Raw genomic sequence first — 15,692 nt, 5'->3', positions numbered from 1 at the left:
GGATATCTGCTTTTGAGAATTAGGAACAGTGGCTGTTTACAGAATCAGGGGGACGGTTTACAATGAGACACCGTGTCCCTAAAATGACCCCCCCTGTCCAACAGGGCTAAGCAGTCCCTGACATGTTTGTCACAGTGTCTGGAGTATGTGTGTCACAGCACAAATGAACAAGTCTCCACGACAAAAAAATGCCGAACCTCCAGGCGCGTGGACATGTCTCCCGTCACAATCTTTTGGATGGTTTTCATGTCTTACCCGGAAAAGGACAGGAATGTTTTGGTTGGTAATATCGTTACAGCTCTGGTCCGGCTTCATTGCTTTTATTGTGTTGATTGCATGTATTATGTCACTTCGTGTGCTGCAGCGATGACCTCAGATGAAATGCCGTGCATAGCTCACATTTTATAACAGCGGCGTCCCGCCCCGAGTTTGACCTTGCAACAGTCTGATCCTAAAAACTGCTCCACAACCACAACCACAATGCTGCCTCAAAGCTATGGCCTCACACAGTTGTTGGGTTTATTGAATTCACTCAGCTCCTGTTCTTTAAAATCTTTATCTGAGACTTTGGAAGCCTGTTTGAATGTCCTGAACCAGTAAAACTATTCTGTAGGTTTAGTGGTAGGTGAGAAGACCTCGAGTGCGGTTTGAGAAACATGTAAGCTAGGCCTGAGGAATGAACATGTCTGTGCTCACCTGTAACACCACGCTGTAGCGTTAACACACCTTGAGTACCTGGAGGGGAAAAAAATATTAAATTTTATACACTGAGTGCCATTCATAGAAAATGTGTGATTGTTTAATCTTGTCAAGGACTGGGTCATGTAGTAAAAGCGGTAATACTTATTTTACCACAGGGGACAGATCACAAATCATGAAAACATGCAATTCATAAAACGAAAGGAACAGGCCAACTCCAATGCAATTCATATAGGAAAAACGTACATAAGCAAGATTGCCAAGGCCAAGTGTATATGTGGCACCTCAGTATAAGTCAAATACATACAACACACAACATACATACAACAATTAAAAACCCTTTAATAAAAAACAGGGAAATTTAAGAGAAATTCCAGAGCCATGGGTCATACATGAAAGGCAGCTGATTTTGATAGAGAGATACTGTGCTGAGGATGTCCAGTACAGCAGTCGTGCTGGTCTTTAGTGTATGATAATGGAAAATGAAGAGATAGGACCTGTAGGCCCCTGGCATGCAAATATTTATAAATCCACATCAACCCTAAATATGATTGGGACCCACAAGAGTGATGCTTTCACAGGGCTACAGATTTTTTTTTGGTATTGGTTGGCCGTGCTGTTTAGGACATTATTGCAGTTTCCGTATACAGGGAGCCGGAGACCTATAAAGAGAGTGTTGCAATGACCCTTAGGGGAAAGAAGGAGATTTTGCAGATGTTTCCAAGATAGTAAAATGTGTAGCGCTAGGTTACTGACCTCAGTTGTTCCTAAGATTAATTGTCCACCATTTATTATTGATTATGAATATTTTATATTATTTTATGACAGGTTTCAATATTAATTCTGGTATTCATTACGGCTTCTAATTTAGAACTGTTTTTTTGCAATAGAATCACTGCTTGCTCAAGACGTTGTATCGATAAGACAGCTGTTCAGCTGAGGGATAGTTAAACAAGTGCCTGGTCCAGATTTAAGCTTTAACAGCAACGACACAGGAATGCATGTGTGTTAATGATGACCCCCGAGAGGCAGCACGCCGATATCAAACAAAAAAAGGCGTAAATCACAATTTTGGGGGAAGTTAGGGGGCGGTTGTGGGGGACCTCTGTCAGAGCTGTCTGTTCCCCATTGAAGCTAATCCACCTGCAGTGTGCAGACCAGGATGCAAGCTGTCCGAATGCAGGCCCTGCAGGGCTGGTAAACGCGCTAAGCTGCTAAAGCATGACACTGTAGTCAGCGGTGGGAGTGCGGTGCGGAGCTCAGGAACTCAGCACCTGCAGCTGTCAGTGGGGTGGATGTTACTGATCACTGCTATCGCCTGCCCTGTAAGCACTGCTGGCTTCTGAACTGCATGAAGGGAAAGCAAAGAGATTATAATTATCTGATAAGTCTGCTTAGCCAGCTTTTGAGTATTTTGCATGACCAACAAGAAGGGCGGTGAAATAAGGTGAATGGATAAAATATGGATATGCATCCATATATGTATACATATATGTATCCATCCTCATCTATGTATCCATATATCTGTATATGGATAATGCATTATATTATATATAAAATGAGTATCATCCATTAGCAGATTTTTTTAGCAGATAATTTTTCTATGTCTCTTGTGGTTTAAGCAGCTTTGTCTGCGCACCTCACATGAAATCATTTTCGACGCAAAGACAAAGAATGGGAGATCACTCATTTTTATCCATATAATAAAACATGTTCCTAATAACATAGTAATGATCCTGTGAAGATAATGTAACCAGAGCCAAAATAATGTAACCAAATGTTTTGTTATAAATTACTCAATGTGGGTTAAATTGTGCAAAGGTAATGATACCGAAGCAGGTTCATACAAATGAGTCATCCGCTGATAGCTAATCCTTACTAAAATTGGCGAGCTGGTTGATCACGAAGAACAGGTTCAGAGGTATTATTGGTTTAAAGAAAAATTTTCTTCCTCCCCTATTTATAGCTCTCTGTCTGCAGTGACTCCATGACTTTATCGGATTGTGCCAGAAGCCAGAGGGAATTTTTCCAGCACTCTGGGCTGAAAAATGTGAGAGTTGAAACAGGTCTGTATTTAGTTAACACGTCGGGTTCAAAGGTAGGCCTTTGTAGTTGTGGAATAATGCTCACTTTTTTACTTTGGGTAAAACGGTTCCTGTTCTGAGGATAACATTAACTCTAGAATTGGCAATTAATGGAACAGGGAGTGGGAAAGAAAATCCAATGAGGGCTTTGGGCACAAGATCAAGAGAGCAGTTACTGGACTTCATTTCTGCTTGCACCTCCAAGAGAAATAAGGAAGTGACCTTTAAAAAAATGAACTCACTTCAAGGCCAGATGTGCTTTCAGGTCACAAGAGATGTTGAGAGTTGTAGAGCCCAGATAACCGGGATTGCTTTGACCGGTGTGTGATGACAGAAGGATAATACGAGGATCTGTCAGTTTAAAGCACCAAAATATGCAGCTAGATGGTCTTAGTGAGACAGATAGTCAGACCAGTGAGATCAGATGTTCTCCACTGGCACTCAAACTGTCTCTCAATCCAGGAGTCAGCTCAAAGACCTACTGTGAGTATACTCACAAATTTTTATGCATAGTGCATAAAGATGCCTAAAAACACTTTTCCGCAGAAAAGTTATACTGTGGCTAATTACCAGCCCATGCCTCTGTTACCTAATGACTACAAAACCTGTAGCATCATGAGGAAAACTTTTTCAGGGGGATACCAGGTGTGTATTCATGTCAAAGCCTCACACATAACTGTAGACCAACATTTTAAAATCCAGGTCCAATGTTATACGGCAGCAGTATGGTGTAGTGGTAAGGAGTAGGACTTGTAATCAAAAGGTTGCTGATTCAATTCCCTGCTGGGGTGCTGCAGCTGTACCCTTAGGCAAGGTACTTAACCCAGAATTACCTCAGAAAATATCCAGCTGTATGAATGGACAAAATTGTATGTCACTCTGCTAAATGACGATAATGTGACATACACTTTGCTCTTGATAACATGAAGTAATACATCACTCAAGAAGGTTCTTTTTTTGGTTGCTGTTTTGACAAAGAAACTCCCACACGAGGAGTCAGGGGTGTGGTGTATGGGAGAGATACAATCACTCAACCGCTCATCTTCTTTATCCTGATATCGCTGCAGACACTGGAATGTCATGTGGGTATTCGGGGGAAAAAAAACAAGACCGAGAGACAAGCTACGACAGAACGCATTAGCGACTGTGAGGTAAACAGTCATATGGGAATGGGAAACTGTCACATCATTCCTGTGTGGAGATGGGCATTTATAAACACACTCTAACATGGGTGAGGCAGGATGTCCATGGGGAAAAGCTATTGAAAATTGTAGCTACCCGTCTGGAACACTGTATGGCAGCAGATACGGTGCCATACAATAGTCCCTTTCATGGTAATCTTTGGTCTTTCATTAAATGATAATAAATACTAGGAATAATACATACATAAATAATAAATAAATAATTTTCATCTGTAAATCTCTGAGCAAGAGTACAAATGTTAACATGAACCATGGTTGACTTGGCTGAATCTGCAATAATGGCTTGGAGGTAACATATACGAGAAAACAGGAAACCAAAAGTAAAATTTTTAATTTATGAGCACCACAGTGTATGTGGTTCTTTCGTTTTGGAGATTCAGTCATTGGTGTGAAAAGGGGATTCACTTTTTTTTCTCGACCAGGCTTGACAAAGTGGTAGACACACAATAGACAACATGCAATATAACAAACATTGCTGTCTGAAAGGCCTGTTCATGTCATTAGATTTCATGTTATTTATGAGTGATGATTCATCCAAGAGCCATGAAGGTGAAGCTCCTTGGTAGTCAACTTTAGAGCATGTCGTTTTACCATGTCTTATACCTCCATTTTCTGCACCTGTTATGGTCAGTCTCTGTATTCTTGGATGGTAGGTTCTTGTGATTTTGAATGTGAGCTGAATGCTTCCATGCTAGCCCAGGTCTGGACAGAGCCATCACTGTGCTTTTTCTATCAGCCACGCTTCATTTTTGAGGTACATGCACAACAATGTGACTATGCGCTCACACCCTCCAACCCCTTCCCTTTTTCTCCTAGCAACCGCTAAACTGTATTGTGTTCCTTGCGCCAAGCAAACACAACGACCTCGGCCTCGTCCACAATCGCTGTCCCGACTGCCCCCCGCCATCTCCCACCTCTCAGTCCCTGGCTCCTCATCATCCTCCGATCCAGCCCCCCGACTGTGGAATATCACAGCCCCGGTATCTGGCTGGAGCATGATGGTGGTGGTGGTGGTGGTGGGGGGGGGGGGGGGGGGGTGACCACTCGTCTCTCCACAAACAAAACCAGGAAGAGACGGAATGTTCCGATACCGGCCACTACTGTAATCGGAGGCACCGCTCAAAAGCGAGTCAGTCCACTAGGACAAAATAACAGCAAAAACACACACACACACACACACACACACACACACACACACACACACACACACACACACACACACTCATTCCACACCAAACAATGAAGAGGAACAGAGGAGGGAGAGAGAGAGAAACAACAAAAAAAATGCCAAGACAACCCAACAATTAATCACCCCATTATCAACCCCAGTGCACTCTATATCAGTTCCTTTTATTCAGAGACGACATGCCTGTGTTTTTCCAATGTTTTTCTCTCTCTCCCCACCTCTCTCTCTTTCTCTTCGTCTCTCTCTCTCTCCGTCTCTCTCTCTCTCTCTGGGTGTCAGGAATGTGATAGGAATGTAAAAAAAAGCATCCTGTTTTTCTCGGCTCGGCCGAGAGGCCAGTGGAGGTCCAGTAAGCGCTGGTTTTGCGGAGGGACGGGGAGCTTGCATAAGGGTTTGAAGGGTCTGTGCTGGCTCTGAGGATCGGCCATCGCCCCGCCGTAACCTCATCGCCCGAGGCATCGTGGGTAGGAATTCCCGCGGGAAACAGCACATCGGCCTGACACAGCAAGGATACAGTAATCCATTAGAGATGACAAGACGTGGTGAGGCAGGGGTCACCGCTTGTTTGAAACAACTGCTGAAAAAATTCCCAGGAACCGTTGGATCCATTCCACAAAAAATGATGGCCTCTTTCCTCCCACGCTTCTGCTGAATTCTGGTGTGGAATTCCAGTGAGGGTCATGACCTTACAGTGAGGGTCACCTGAGTCAGGCATCAGCGCGGGGCAACACAGTGATTCCAGCTGAAATTTAATGGTTGGTCATGTGGAAAACCCACAGATTATACACTGTAATACTATGGTGGTGGGTTCAGAACTGGACACCAAGTGTCCAGTTCTACAAACACAGACTTTCCTTTGGCAATGCAGGACCACATTATGGGTTATCAACAATAATTATCATCATCCCATCCCCAGTCTAACCCACACCATTCTCTAAATTTTTTGGTCACGCCGTGGCCTCGGCATTCAGCATCACTGCGACATAGAGATGATGCTTTGTAGGTGTTAAGACATCTGCGGTCTAAATAAGAAGCAGGGCTGAAGACACTGAAGGTCTCCCACTCTCTGAGGCTTGTCCCCCACATTCCTGTCTAGCTCTGACTCCCGCTTCCAAATGTGAGCGTCTGGGCCGTAATCTCCATCTCCTCGCTCAAAGCAATCTAGAGTAAACACGTGGAGACAAAGAGGTTAAACGTGGTGAAAAGATAACATACCACGCTGTTCCACGCCAGAAGACTCAATACCAGCGGACAAAAGAAATACATATGTCCAACCAGCCCCCCCCAACCCACACCACCCCCCTCCCTAAATACATGCTTGTACAAACAATCTCTCACTTTCTCTCTCCTACCAGAGGTAGATGTGCACTGCCTGGCCTATGGACCCACATTCTCCACATAGGAATCTAGTTTAAAATGATAACCTTGTCTGTTCTCCTTATGTAATACACATTCAGAGAGGTGGTAAGTTTCCATTTTCAGTGTCTCCAGCCTCAAGCCTGCTACAGATAGCAGCAAAGGATGTTGATCCTAACTGCATTGAAACAAAAAAATTGGAACAAGTAGTCCTCAGTTCGTGGATTTTTAAAAAGTCATTTTTTTGAACCCAAACCTTTTGCAACTTATTTGTCATGTGTATGTCTAAATCTCATCCTTGCTAAGCACTGCCTCTAGTGTTTTTCCAAAATGTATTGTTTTGATTGGTCCCACTGGTTCCACACTGATAGACTCTCTCAGTGTGTGGATTTTAATAGCACAACAGGTATCCTTCATTAGCTTCTGCTAAAACATGGAATTGGCAACAGAAACAGACTGTCAGTTGGATATTTCACTTTCTGAAAGAATGTTACAATGGAGGACAAAGAAAAACACAATTATAGTGGGGCAGCAGTGTAGAATAGTGGTAAAGAGCAAGGCCAGTATCATTGTATGCTTGGGCAAAGTATCTAACCTCAGAAGATATCCAGCTGTATTAACAGATAACATACAGCATAAAAAAGTACCTCATTCTGGATAAGAGCATCTGCTAAATGGCAATAATGGAATGAAATGTTATGTTATTTTGGAGAAGCTGGCCAGGTCTTCTCACAAAAAGAGCAGAAAAGAGCAAAGGTTAAAGTAAAGGGTTAAGTAAAACCCAATGAAGACAAGAAACCAACCTATGCAAACTGCCAGCAGAAACAAAATGCACCCCATCCCTGCTCTCCATCCACACCTGCATTTAACAAGCCTTCAATTACACAGGTGAGGCTTGTTAGCCAATAGGCTGGCTCCCATACAGATTACAAACATGTGAATATGATTAACACAATTAACATTCAGCTTCTAGGAGGTGGCAAAGGCTCTCCTTCACAATTATCTATACCAGCCGATTATTGGATATTAACTCATATAGCAGGATATTCACTGAAGCAACTCAGGTTAAGCAACTTGCTGAAGGATACATCAGCATCACCTGTGAATCGAATGGGCTTTTGGGTTATGAGACCCACTCTTTATGGTACATGCCATGTCTTGTGGCTTGAAGACAAGTCTTCGAATGCTCACACCGCCCTGTCTGTGTTTGTCAACAGCCCCCCCCGAAGTTCATGTAAGGTCAAATCATTGCTAAAAGTTCACCTTGATTTACCTCCATCACACGAAACCTCCTAAAACAGAACCTGTTTACATCTGAAACAACCACCTGCACAGGACACACAGAGCACAATTTGCCTGTGAATCAAAACAAACTTTTGTATACTTTGCGTCCTGTGAAAAATAATAATAAAGAAAAAAAAAAGAGTCAGGTTTTTGCGCTCCCATTGTCTTTTGGGGGTTCATTGTTCTGTGTCGTGCATGGATCGAGATCGTTGGACACCTCACCTGCGAGGTCTGGTGATTAACGTCCAGAGGAAAGACTTCCTCTCGCTTGACGTTGGTTGGGCTACAGCGCTCCGCGCAACGGCAGTAAACAGCAGCGAATCGGAAATAGCACTTCAGCACGTCACCCATTACAGATGTTTTCCCTCTCAGCGCACCACGCTGGCAAAAGCCACAGTGAAATCCCATTTTCAAAGTGTACGTGATATGGTACCATATTTCCGAAAATGTGGTGACAGCACTTGGTAAAGGAAAGCTTTCTGTTTCTCTCTCCCCCCCCCTCTCTCTTGTGGTCTGTAGTTTTGGTGGGAAAGTTACGCCGCGTCCACACAATGTTTTCCACTTTGCATTATGTCTCTGATCCCTGTGTAAGAAGTGGACTGCATTTACATTTTACAGGTCAATAGAACGATGCTTTGCGGTTATTAATATGGAACAGCAGTGAGCAGTATCATCACATATTCCCTCAGTTTGTTGCTCCCTTTGTGAAAAAATGCGGAGCGGCAGTGTAGCATAGTGGTTGAGGAGCAGGACTTGTAACCAAAAGGTTGCTGGTTAAATTCCCCGCTGGAGCGCTGCTGTTGTATCCTTGGGCACGGTACTTAACACATACTTGTCTCAGTAAATATCCAGCTGTATAAATCGATAACATTGTGAAAAACTGTTACCAGTGTAAGTTGTTCTGGGTAAGATTGTCTGCTAAATGCTAATAATATAATGGAATGTAATGTAAAATGTGGCCCCAGGAAGTGCCTGTTTTACTTACTTTCAACCATCTTAAAACAGGTGTCTGTTAACTAAAACATAGGCCTACCTAACTCATTGACTTAGGCATACGGTTCAGCACATAGTGTACATGCCTTTGAATTAACTCCGGCCCTCTTTACAGAGGGTGTGATCTACAGTGCACGAAAGTACTGCACTTAGAAAAAGAGATTATATTGTAGTCATACTGTAGTTTTGTTAATAATGCTGACCCTATCTCTTACCCTAATGTAACCTTTACCCTAAACCAAATCCTAAGCTTAAATCCACTTTAATTCTTTTGAAATGACAAAAGTAACCTTCTTCTAGTTAGCAAGCAACTATGCTGGAATGACCTATGTAATTGCAGTGTGCACAGACAGATATAGGGGACACATGTAATGTGTGACCCCATGTGTCATTTTTTCTCAGTATAAGCATGGTCCCGGCTATGACAGTTCTAGACATAACTGAATATGGAGAATACATGGTGAATGTGGAACTGAGGAATAAACCCTATGGCATGATGGGTAATGTCGCTATACTTGCTGTATGCACTTTTGTAAGTCGCTTTGGATAAAAGCGTCTGCTAAATAAATAAATGTAAATGTAAATATAAATGTAGGAATCATGAGGAGGAAAATCAGGGTGATGAGAGCAGGCACTGATCTCTGTATTAAATTTAACTGCATTAACTAGCTCTGTAAATACAGGATGCATGAGTACCGCAAAGCTATGCATGCATCGGCATGGAATCCAACAAACAAGTCATCTCTCTTGCAGTTTGGCAACGTTTTAAGGATGTTACTGTACTAAAGTGTTGCAAGAACCAGCATTGTGTGTTGTTAACATTATGTATCAGTGTGGTGGTATTTGGTACATGTTCAGACTTCAATTTGCGTGTGCTATAAAGAAAACCAGGTCACAACTCTCAGTGCAGTCGTTCATAAATTTATTATGCTCAGCTAAAATAATATTATTTACTGAAACAAATTCACTAGATAGATAAACAGGCAAAGTACAAATTCCCTCACATAAATTAAATAAATAATCATCAGGACTTCTTCAACACAGGACAGACAAATGACATGAAAGCTGCATTAATATCAGACAAAGGAGAACCATTCAAGGTTGATTCGGTTTGTGTTTTCGTTTAGTGTCCTCAATTTGTTTAAAACCACTGTAGGATGAGTCTTCCTTCCATTGATAACAGCAAGTTTAAATAAACAACAGATCTGCCTCGGCATATACAGACAGACTTTGAGAGAAAAAACAGATTACATTATAAATTGAGTACATTATAAATATGCTCCATTGAAAGAGGTCACTCTGAAAAAATAAACAGCAGAACTTCATTTGTGTAAATACAACATCAGCACACACACTCGCACTAAAAACATTCCATAGGTAATGTGAGCAGCTTCTCTGAATGACAAACATTCCACCAGCAACTTAAATTTAAGTCTTTCTTCTTCTTCTTCCCCTGAATTAATAATTAAGGCATTAGTTTTCCATATGTCTCGAACAATTAAGAAAAAGAGGCAAACAATTACAGCTTGTTGGCAAGATCTGCACCATTGAAACCTGTTGCCATTTGGAACAATCAAAATATTACAGCTATGCATGAAGTATTTCCACCATCACAAAGGACTCACTTCTTTGCGGTGCCAAGGGAGAGATCAGCAAGGAGGGTGGGGACATTGAAAAGGAAAGTCTAGAAAATACTGTGCACCTTCTTGCTACGCACAGAGCAAGAGCTGTCTAAGCAGCAGGGTCAAGGAGGAACTGCGCACCGCAATCCAGGGTTATTCGGTTACAACCCTCTGACTGCGTAGGTGAACAATTTATAATGAACTCCAGCCCCACAAAACATCCTCACAATGTTGATGTAATATTACGGCAGCGTTGTGCCAAAAAAATGTAATGGCTGTTTTGTGAGAACTGTTGTAACAGTACCACGATAACAATCACTGCAGCTTGGGACCTTTTCTTTGTTTGGAACTCCCATTTATTTTGCTTCTTAAGATCAATAGCCCCCTTTATGAATCCTGGTGCAGGTGATGAACCAGACTGATCTCATCCATTGCTACCTTTGGAAGGAGTAGCAGCAGTAGATACAGTAAGTAACTTCAGTTAGATATGAGAAGGAGAGACAGAGCAGTGTGTGTGTGGGGGGGGGTAGGTTCTTTGATAATGGCTTCCACAAAAATCCCTCACCACAGGCTTTGAAACCTGTTCCCTCCACCACTCAGAGACCTTCAAGTAATGAAAAAAAATCTAACAATGTTTTATGCATTTGTCAGCATTGCTCCTTGTAGGAGCCAAATTTTTAAACCAGACTCTGTAAACTCTGATTCAGAGGAAAGTATGGTAAAAGAACATGGGTACATAGCACTTATATATGACTACTCAAGTGCTCATCAGTAAAGTCATTTAACATTCCAGTTCAAACCATTAAATCCCTAATGGATAACACAGATATGATATCGCACTCATAGGCTTTTCTTCTCTCAAATATCATACTCGTGTTTCTAATATGATGCCATGCTAAAAGTCAGAAGCAAGCAAAGCTATTTTTTTAAATATATTGCCAGTGATTTTCTTGGCACGCCTGCAGAACTTTAGTGGGCATCATTTGCTAAGGGTCTTCAAAAGACCCTAGCGGCTTACAGTAGGAAAACTGCATTCAGCTCCACTCTTGTTTTACAAGCAACATGCCAATGGCTCAAAGGAGCCATGAAACCACAGCCTGGCTTTGCTGTCCGCTCCCCCTTGTTGAAAGAAAGATTCCCCCTTCACCTCCAAGGGAAGATGACGCTGGCATGGGAGAACTGGCATGGGTGGTCACCCATCGACTCCGCGGGGCTAAGATTGGCAGTCCCACTCGTCCATGACACCCGGAACGCAGATGTCCAGGGTTTCCAGAAACTTCTTGGACATGTAGGTGCTCCAGAAGGGGAGGCACAAGTCACATGGGCCGGGATGGAATCCGTTTGGACTCTAGGGATGGGTCGGGGTGAGGGCCCATTCATTGTGCTCCGATCTCTGGTTTGCCGACCGTCAGGGTGACGATGTCGGGGGGGGACAGATCCTGGGGTAACCCCCCTCTCCCTCTCACAGTTCATCTCCCTGGTTCTTTGTTCTGTTTCCCGGGTTGGCCCGGGATGGAGACCTCCCCAAAAGAGGACCGTTCGGGTCCCTCCTCTGGGACGTCTTTTTTGATCAGGTGCTCGCGCTTCTGTCGGCGTCTCGCGGGAGCTCTATCTGTTGCGAGGCCTGCGGGACCTGGCCGGTTTCTTCCTCGGGGAGATGCCCAGCTCGGCCGCCAGCGTGTTGGCTCGGACCACGTTCCTGCGGGAACAAGAGAGCGGTTCGTTAGGAACGCGCTATTGCACCAGCATCGCCCTTACACCTGATGTTCTCCTGCCTCGTTTCCCAGCAAAGCCCTGTGATCCCTTAATCGGCGCGTGTATTTTTAATCGTACACCCATCGTAGCCCCGAGCGCGTTTCTCGAATCGGGTGGATCGGCAGCATTACGGTTGTTGTGGTTGCGGTGTGGCGGCGCTAACTCACCTGAGGGAGGCCAGCAGGTCAGGGCTTGTTCTTCTGTCTGCTGAGTCCCAGGACTGAGTGGAAGGGTTTACCAGCAGCAGAGCGGCATTCTCCGAGCTGTCAACACAAGGCAAGGTCAGGCCTGAAGTAGCTGGCACGTGCGTTTAACATTGCAGAGCTGAGGCTTTGTTAAAAAGCAGTGTGAATCACAGCCTGCAGCAGCGTCATCTCTAAAGTATGTGCAAATTTTTTTTTTTTTTTCCACCACATTAACTTGCTCATTAGAAAATGTTCATCACTATGTGACATAATATGTTCTGTCCTGTGGCTTTTCCGCAATGCACAATGTTGCAGTTACACCACTCTACACAGCACAATCTACACGGCCTTCCGATCCCTTTTTCCCCTGACCTTTAGCACAGTGAACTAAGAAGAGATACATGGAATTTCAGGGACGCTCAGACAGAGATACCAGAATGAGAAGCAAGGCGCCCCGTCGCATTTAAAGTCAGTTTTCTCGACACTCTGAGGCGAATCAGAGCACCCCCCTGTCAGAGCCCCCTGCTCACCCCAAACACAGTGCCGGTACCTGTCAGGCTTACCTGTTGTGGCAGAAGGTGTCGCAGGTGCGGTCGGCGGGGTTGGCGCATGCGCAGCGTCCCGTGGAACGACGGCGTCGGGACAGGGGGCTGCCCAGGCCGTAGATGGTCATCTTACTGGAGGGAGAGAGTGATACAGAAAACGCATGAGTCACTGTCAGCGCGAAACAGGGCTGAATGCACCCAGTCAACCTGCAGTTGTTTTTTTTTTTTTGTATTAACTAACTTTAAATAATGGGAACAGAATGGAACAGTGCCCTGGAATATGGGCCTGTGCCAGGCGAATAATTACAGTTTTGACGATAATGAAGCCGATAAGCAAATGATTAGGGTGTGATGTAACACGCTCAGGCATCGGAGTTAACTCTCTCCTGTGCGCCGGCGTCGGCGGACGCGCTACACGCGTCTGCAAAAGCGAAAACAGAGTGCAGTGATGCAATGATCCGTGCAGACGGTGTCGGAGGGTGATGTCATTGGGGAATGTGCGCAGAGCGGAAAGGGCTGTCTGGGGCGGCGCGGGGCGGCGTGTCCGCTGCCTGCCCTGCTCTGTGTGTCCCCGTGCAGGTGGGCTATCTGTCAGGCTCACCTGGGCGTGTTGACCCAGATGATGTCCAGGTGGCAGAAGTAGTGGCACTCCGAGTCCAGCTCGTTGTTGCAGGAGCAGCGTTTGGTACGCACCCGGTGCGGGGCGGGCTCGGCGCTGAGCTGGGACTGTCCCGGTAGAGGGATTCCGGCTCCTGGACCAGAGAGAGGAAGGGAGGGTCAGGGGAGTCTGACGGGACTGCTCAAACATGCACCTGGCTTGCTGTGGGGACTCCATCTCAGTTTAAAGGTCTAAACACATTGTGCCAACACACACACTGAAAAATAGCCTGCTGGGAGAACGCACTATCTATCCTGTCCAACTGTTTCTACCTGAATTGATTGCTCCCACTGTATTTAGTATCTACACTGAGCAAACCCGGTCAGCCAGTGCAAATATTGATACCCACCTAGTCAAACAATAGCCCAGTGCCAGTGAGAGTCGATTACACAGAAACCTGATATGATTTAGGGGGTATTAATGGCAGACTCTGCACCGATTATGAACCGCAGGCGTGACAAGCGTTCACAGGGACTTTCAGCTCTGATAGATGAGGTCTCCTCTCAGTCACTGGAGAGGGGACGTGTGCGTGGTGTGTGTGCGCATACCGTAATTACCTCCCTCTCCTCCTGCTGTGTCACAGTGAGTCCCTATTAATGACATCTCTCACAGCAGCTTGCAGCGGCAGGTCTTTAGCACGAATTACGCTCTACCTTGGCTGGCACCGGCTGGAAGCTGCCAGCCTGCACTTGTGTAAGACTGCAGCATGCTGAAACATGCGTCGGCCTCAGCTGGCTTCATTTGCATGCATCTGCTTTGCTTTTATTTTCCTCGCATTGCTGTCTGACTTTGTGGTGAACGTACAAATATGCACCCGTGTTTCTCTGGCTTTCAAAGAGTTGTGACCGCAGCTTTGTGGGCATGCCTAAAAGCTGCTGCTCATGCCTTTAAGAAGCCTCTAAATTAAATGCCACTTAAAAATAAAGAAAAGCTTATAATGTGATTAAGACACTTGTTTCCCACAAGTATTTCAATTATACGTAATTCATCATTTCAAAAACTACAAATTTCTCTTTTGAAAATGCTGAAAAATGCTGAGTTGATCTCACATACATTACACGTAGTGACGATAAAAGTACAATCCATAAAATGTAACAGTTTGAAGCATGTCACATGAGCGCAGCTCACATGTGCTCCTGCTGAAAACAACTAGCTGTTGCGCAGCCATTGTGAACGGGATTTGGAATGCGTAAAGGTGCATGCCACCTGTTAAAGGTAAAAGACACCTACCGTCCTGCAGGGACAGGCTGAGCACAGTGAGAGCCAGCAGGATGTGCAGTGAGAGGGCCATTGTAGTGTTCTTGAGTTTGTCTTTCCCCCAGGTGCAGTAGTAGAAAAAATCCAAAGTGCACAGGTACGCAGTCAGTAGACTCCTGGCTAGGGCTGTGAGAGCTGACAGGTGCTCGTCTGGTGCTCCTCAGCCTGCCTCTGCATACTTATAGCACTCCTCTTTGTGACATCATCGGAGAGGCCCCTCCCCTCCCCCTTGCAGGGCTGTTCCACTGTTACACAACGCGACTCCTCTTCCAGCTGCCTCTACATTCCAGGAATCCTTGTATCCCCCTGTGGGTCACTGGGGCACCAAATGAAGGAAAGAAGGAAATGGGGGGAAAGAAAGGATGTTTCCAATGATCACCTAGAGTCCATTGTATTTGACCGGGGACAGGAACAGGGGTCAGGATTCTGAAGGATTCTGAATGCTTTGATGGGTTCTTCTTTTTTTTTTTTCTGTCTGAGATATATCGCAGAATCTGGAGGTTGGCGTGTCAGAATGTCATCAGGAAAAAAAAAGAGAGGCAGGGAAAGATAGGGGGAAAATTCCCTGCTTTGCATTCTGTCAGATACGGCGATGCTCCGTGAGTCCGCGTGGAAAGGGACATCCGTGCCGGAACATTGTGTCACACTGCCTCATCAGGTAGAGTGCGCTCGAGGGGGCGGTGAGGGGCTAAGATTGATCCCAGAGATCAGCACTGCTCTGCTTCCCCTTGCCCATGCTGAGAATTAAGAGTTAAGCATTAACCTGCCAGTTTACTAAAGGATCACGTCATTCTTCTGTCCCGTGTCCCATATTTTATTTTGTCCCGTAATATCAGAGATTTTTGTTTTGGCAAAAACTGTGGATG

The 15,692-nt window shown here is 44.8% G+C and overlaps 1 protein-coding gene across 1 annotated transcript; it reads right to left on the bottom strand.

Moving 5' to 3' along the window:
- Positions 1–11,798: 11,798 nt before the first annotated feature.
- Positions 11,799–14,963, bottom strand: LOC118784564 (endothelin-2). Its single transcript, XM_036538859.1, has 5 exons — positions 14,800–14,963; positions 13,513–13,663; positions 12,930–13,043; positions 12,349–12,444; positions 11,799–12,125 (listed from the first exon to the last, which is right to left on the bottom strand). Exons 1-5 carry the CDS (start codon positions 14,858–14,860, stop codon positions 12,035–12,037), a joined length of 513 nt encoding a protein of 170 aa, XP_036394752.1. The 5' UTR covers positions 14,861–14,963; the 3' UTR covers positions 11,799–12,034.
- Between the last annotated feature and the right edge of the window lie 729 nt (positions 14,964–15,692).

This window comes from Megalops cyprinoides, chromosome 10 (genome assembly GCF_013368585.1).
Source record: "Megalops cyprinoides isolate fMegCyp1 chromosome 10, fMegCyp1.pri, whole genome shotgun sequence".
Classification (NCBI taxonomy): Eukaryota; Metazoa; Chordata; class Actinopteri; order Elopiformes; family Megalopidae; genus Megalops; species Megalops cyprinoides.
The sequence above is the reverse complement of the archived record's forward strand: the minus strand, read 5'-3'. Positions and strand labels throughout refer to the sequence as shown.

What these genes read in the sequence shown, in the direction of transcription:
- LOC118784564 (XM_036538859.1), bottom strand. Translation starts at nt 14,860, where the DNA reads ATGGCCCTCTCACTGCACATCCTGCTGGCTCTCACTGTGCTCAGCCTG. An exon ending in ATCTGGGTCAACACGCCCAG is followed by an intron (nt 13,044 to 13,512) that starts GTGAGCCTGACA and finishes CTCTCCCTCCAG; the next exon opens with TAAGATGACCATCTACGGCC. An exon ending in GACCTGCTGGCCTCCCTCAG is followed by an intron (nt 12,126 to 12,348) that starts GTGAGTTAGCGC and finishes TTGTTCCCGCAG; the next exon opens with GAACGTGGTCCGAGCCAACA.